Source organism: Xyrauchen texanus, chromosome 46 (genome assembly GCF_025860055.1).
Source record: "Xyrauchen texanus isolate HMW12.3.18 chromosome 46, RBS_HiC_50CHRs, whole genome shotgun sequence".
NCBI classification, from domain to species: Eukaryota; Metazoa; Chordata; class Actinopteri; order Cypriniformes; family Catostomidae; genus Xyrauchen; species Xyrauchen texanus.
In genome coordinates, this window is record NC_068321.1 from 22,073,398 (window position 1) to 22,078,419 (window position 5,022).

General features: G+C 32.7%; 2 protein-coding genes across 2 annotated transcripts in view; one reads left to right on the forward strand and one right to left on the reverse strand.

The window, feature by feature from the left end:
- Nucleotides 1-1,376: 1,376 nt before the first annotated feature.
- On the reverse strand, nucleotides 1,377-4,805 carry LOC127638065 (intestinal mucin-like protein). The gene is made up of 6 exons (XM_052119400.1): nucleotides 4,795-4,805; nucleotides 4,732-4,741; nucleotides 4,571-4,690; nucleotides 2,281-2,320; nucleotides 1,990-2,107; nucleotides 1,377-1,823 (listed from the first exon to the last, which is right to left on the reverse strand). The coding sequence occupies exons 1-6, from the start codon at nucleotides 4,803-4,805 to the stop codon at nucleotides 1,643-1,645; spliced, it is 480 nt and encodes a 159-aa protein (XP_051975360.1). The 3' UTR covers nucleotides 1,377-1,642.
- The window catches only part of LOC127638066 (mucin-2-like), a 25,713-nt gene continuing 25,494 nt past the window's right edge, over nucleotides 4,804-5,022 (forward strand). The window contains exon 1 of the mRNA XM_052119401.1: nucleotides 4,804-4,810. Within this exon, the coding sequence (XP_051975361.1) occupies nucleotides 4,804-4,810 (7 nt within the window). The remainder of the gene's footprint in view (nucleotides 4,811-5,022) is intronic.

A 5,022-nucleotide genomic window follows, 5' to 3' on the forward strand; every position in this document is an offset into this window, starting at 1 on the left:
TTACCAAGTTTTATTCCAGAAAATTTTTTCCCACAAAAACAACTTTGTTTATAGACATTAAAACATCTTAAAATTGCGCACTAGTATTTTAATACCTTTTAAATATATTAAATTCATTAAAAATACTTCTGAAGCCATCTAATCTGTTTTGTTTAAGAACAGACTAAAATAAAACTCCTTGCTCATGATCGCCAAGGAGACTGCTGGTGTCATAATTCATATTAAAAGGAGTTACATGGATTCATTTTAGGCTGTCTTTGTGCTTTTAGACTCCTCAAAGTTTTGGTCACCTATCACTTGCATTGTAAGGACCTACAGAGCTAATATTTTCAATGGTGAGAATTTTTTTAATTTTGTCTGAACTATTCCTTTTAGTGGAGGCTTGTCATAATAAAACTTTGACTACAGCACAAATTTGACAGTAAGTTGACCTTTGTAAACTTTACCTTTTTCATTAATGGTGCATTCATTTGTGTATTTTAATTAAACTGTGTATTTCTTTTCCTTTTTTTATCAAACAGTTTTAGTGTAATGTACACTGCTTACTGTTGATAGAATAAATTCAGCAACTGCATGTTTGTGTGTGTGTTTGGGTTTTATATCTTGTTGGGTGTTTGTACAAGTTATTGATATGCCTATATATATATATATATATATATATATATATATATATATATATATATATATATAAATTCATATATAAATGCTTTGAGTAGGAATAATATGAAAAAATAAATAAATGGATAAAGTGTTAAAAAATGCATCGTGTAATTTTATTTAAAAGTGTTTTAAGGTGGTAAAATGGCACTTTTATAATCTTTAAGCTTATAAAAATGACTAAATTAGCTTAATATCATTAGAAGAATAAAGCATGTTAGATATAATTAATGTGATTTCATAAAAAAAAAAAACAAGGCTTAATTACTAACTATTTTGGATGACTTTACATGATTTAAGGAAATTCCATAAAATAAAAAAAAGCTGTAAATACTAAATAATTTTGATGATTTTACATGATTTATTTAAGGAGATTTAATAATAAAAAAGAATGATTGAAAAGTTCTTAAAAAGGATTACGTGTAATATTGTTTCCATACTTTTTTAAGTAGTTATCACATAATACTTTTTAGAGTGTGCTTCAATGTGGTGTTGCTGTACCACATTGTACACATTTGTGACTTAGTGAGTAGTTTTCCAGTTTTATTTTTAGTGCATGCAGACTTATAATAAAAAAAATAGATATACAATGAACTGTGATGCAGTTTATTATGCTTTATTGTAATCATAATCAATTTCATTACAATTTTGTATCATTATACAAATACAAATATGTATCATTATATTTTGCATTATTAAAGAGCATAAAGAAAGAAGAAATTAATCTCAAAATGACCCCGGTCCCAGTATGTTTTATTTTATTTTTATGTAAGAAAAATATTATCATTAGAGTAAACCATACACCTAAATTAAAAAAGTGAATAAAATATTATGGCTTTAATAATGGTTGCCATTTAAATGTCTCACACAGTTTAAATCATCAGTATTGTAATTTTCTGTTATATATTTCTCAGCGTGACCGATTCAGTCATGTTCAAATCTGCAATAATCAAGTTAAGATCAGGCAGATATGAAACATGATCATTTATCCGTTAGTCTTCTGGTTTTCACACTCTGTAGGAGTGCATCTGCAGCTTTCAACATAGTCGTAGTGATAAAGGATCTCACTGTCATCGGGACACTTCAGCGTCACATTTTTACGGCTGGTTTTCTCCTCCCGGCAGCAAGAACAGCTGTGCATCATGGCATTCATTTGCATAGAATACCTGTGCAGGTTTACAAAAAAAACACCAGTCAGATGAATGTAAAAAGCTGGAAGTGATCTTACAGTGGATTCTGTGAAATAATTATACTGTAATTCAACTCTTTGACTGTACAGTTCATCAGATGTTTAAAAACATTGTATGTTTGTGATGAAATAGGTGCTCTTACATTGATTGGGTGTCACAGTGGCCACTGCAGGATGTCAGTTCAATAGCCCCAATGGATTTACAATTATTTGCAGTCACATTGGTGGTGTTCTGCACTAGAACGCAGTTCTTGGGCTCACCTAAAGGAGGAAGGTAAGCTTGTGTCTGACTCTCTCATGAACAAAGTCTCATGCATTGTGTTTTATGTAAATTATTTAACATAAGTTAAATGCATAAACATGGTAGGGTGGACATAATAATAAAAATTTTTTAATCATGTATGTATATTTTGGGAAAGGAAACAATATCTTACAGATCTTGCAACACTGATTTATGTCATATCGCACCGTTCCCTGTAAAGACACAAGCAGAGCAACTGATTTAAAAAAACAAAACAAAAAACTGGTAAAAGCTCTCAGAACAATTCACACAGCCAACTGAGCACTATGCGATTTTCCCAAATGTATTGTACATTTTTTATTGATTTAACACAAATTACGCATGACATATTTAATTTTCACAAACACTGCACACAAACTTCTCAACTTATTCAAATCTCAAAGCATTTACTCATCTTTCTTGAGAGTGCAAAATGAGTTACAGTATTTATATCAGAGTGTCCAAGATGGTCTTTGCCATACATTGAAAGTTAAGGGTGAACATAGTTTTCAAGCAAATGGCTTTCATTTCTGCATCGTCCATTCATGAACTTGACGCCCCGACAGTAACAGCCTTGCAAAATACAATACAAACAGACCAAGTGTGTCATGTGTGGAGCTCGAGCTTCAGAGATTTTACTTACAGGTTTACAGTCATCTTGATTAAAGTAAGGGCAGTCTTTTTAGTCTCAAATATCACAAATGAGCCATTAATTTCATGGCAGGTAACAGTTGTACAATTTTCGATGTACTCTTCTCCGTCCTAAACAAAAGAATAGACAGGCTACATTAGGACCGGAAGAACAGAGAAGATTCTTTGTTAATATGAAAGTGTGAAGAAAAGTAAATGAGAGTTTTAAAAATGTACCTTGAGAACATGGCTGGTGTTGTCTTTGGCATAATAAACACATTTTATTGGCTTACATGTTCCACAGCAGTCTTCTAATTGTTTCACATATTCAGAACCCTTGGAATGCAAAAACAAGTTTTAAAAGTCCATTTGCAGCTTCAGGGCATTTTCAAATCTTAGACTTTTGAGAACTACCTTTTAAAAGTATCGAGGAAAGAGCAAGAGTTGATGGTGAAAGAGAAGGGGACAGGATGGTGAGACATGATGTTAGAGAGAGATTTGACACTAATTAAATAAGAAGCAATTTAATTAACACTGGTGTGAATCGTGGTCTATAATTAAAAGATCTACAGAGGCTTCAGTATCAACAACAACAAAAAGAAGGGAGAGGGATGTCATTGGTTAACAAGCCACAATGTTGCTGGTCTACAAGAAGGGAACATCACAATCTGAGTGTGCAATGTTGCATTTTTAAAAACTTCCTCAGTGGTTACAACAGCACAGTACTTATAAATATACTTTCAGAAATGAAGTACCTGTGTCTATGATAGTGATAATTGTTTTTAAGGAATTGAAATGTGTAAATTTAGCAAAGAAAAACTGCAATACATCAGAAAACAACAGCCGTACAAAATACAATACAAACAGACCAAGTGTGTCATGTGTGGAGCTCGAGCTACAGAGATTTTACTTACAGGTTTACAGTCATCTTGATTAAAGTAAGGGCAGTCTTTTTAGTCTCAAATATCACAAATGAGCCATTAATTTCATGACAGGTAACAGTTGTACAATTATCGATGTACCCTTCTCCGTCCTAAACAAAAGAATAGACAGGCTACATTAGGACGGAAGAACAGAGAAGATTCTTTGTTAATATGAAAGTGTGAAGAAAAGTAAATGAGAGTTTTAAAAATGTACCTTGAGAACATGGCTGGTGTTGTCTTTGGCATAATAAACACATTTTATTGGCTTACATGTTCCACAGCAGTCTTCTATTTGTTTCACATATTCAGAACCCTTGGAATGCAAAAACAAGTTTTAAAAGTCCATTTGCAGCTTCAGGGCATTTTCAAATCTTAGACTTTTTGAGAACTACCTTTTAAAAGTATCGAGGAAAGAGCAAGAGTTGATGGTGAAAGAGAAGGGGACAGGATGGTGAGACATGATTTTAGAGAGAGATTTGACACGAATTAAATAAGAAGCAATTTAATTAACACTGGTGTGAATCGTGGTCTATAATTAAAAGATCTACAGAGGCTTCAGTATCAACAACAACAAAAAGAAGGAGAGGGATGTCATTGGTTAACAAGCCACAATGTTGCTGGTCTACAAGAAGGGAACATCACAATCTGAGTGTGCAATGTTGCATTTTTAAAAACTTCCTCAGTGGTTACAACAGCACAGTACTTATAAATATACTTTCAGAAATGAAGTACCTGTGTCTATGATAGTGATAATTGTTTTTAAGGAATTGAAATGTGTAAATTTAGCAAAGAAAAACTGCAATACATCAGAAAACAACAGCCGTACAAAATACAATACAAACAGACCAAGTGTGTCATGTGTGGAGCTCGAGCTACAGAGATTTTACTTACAGGTTTACAGTCATCTTGATTAAAGTAAGGGCAGTCTTTTTTAGTCTCAAATATCACAAATGAGCCATTAATTTCATGACAGGTAACAGTTGTACAATTATCGATGTACCCTTCTCCATCCTAAACAAAAGAATAGACAGGCTACATTAGGACGGAAGAACAGAGAAGATTCTTTGTTAATATGAAAGTGTGAAGAAAAGTAAATGAGAGTTTAAAAAATGTACCTTGAGAACATGGCTGGTGTTGTCTTTGGCATAATAAACACATTTTATTGGCTTACATGTTCCACAGCAGTCTTCTAATTGTTTCACATATTCAGAACCCTTGGAATGCAAAAACAAGTTTTAAAAGTCCATTTGCAGCTTCAGGGCATTTTCAAATCTTAGACTTTTTGAGAACTACCTTTTAAAAGTATCGAGGAAAGAGCAAGAGTTGATGGTGAAAGAGAAGGG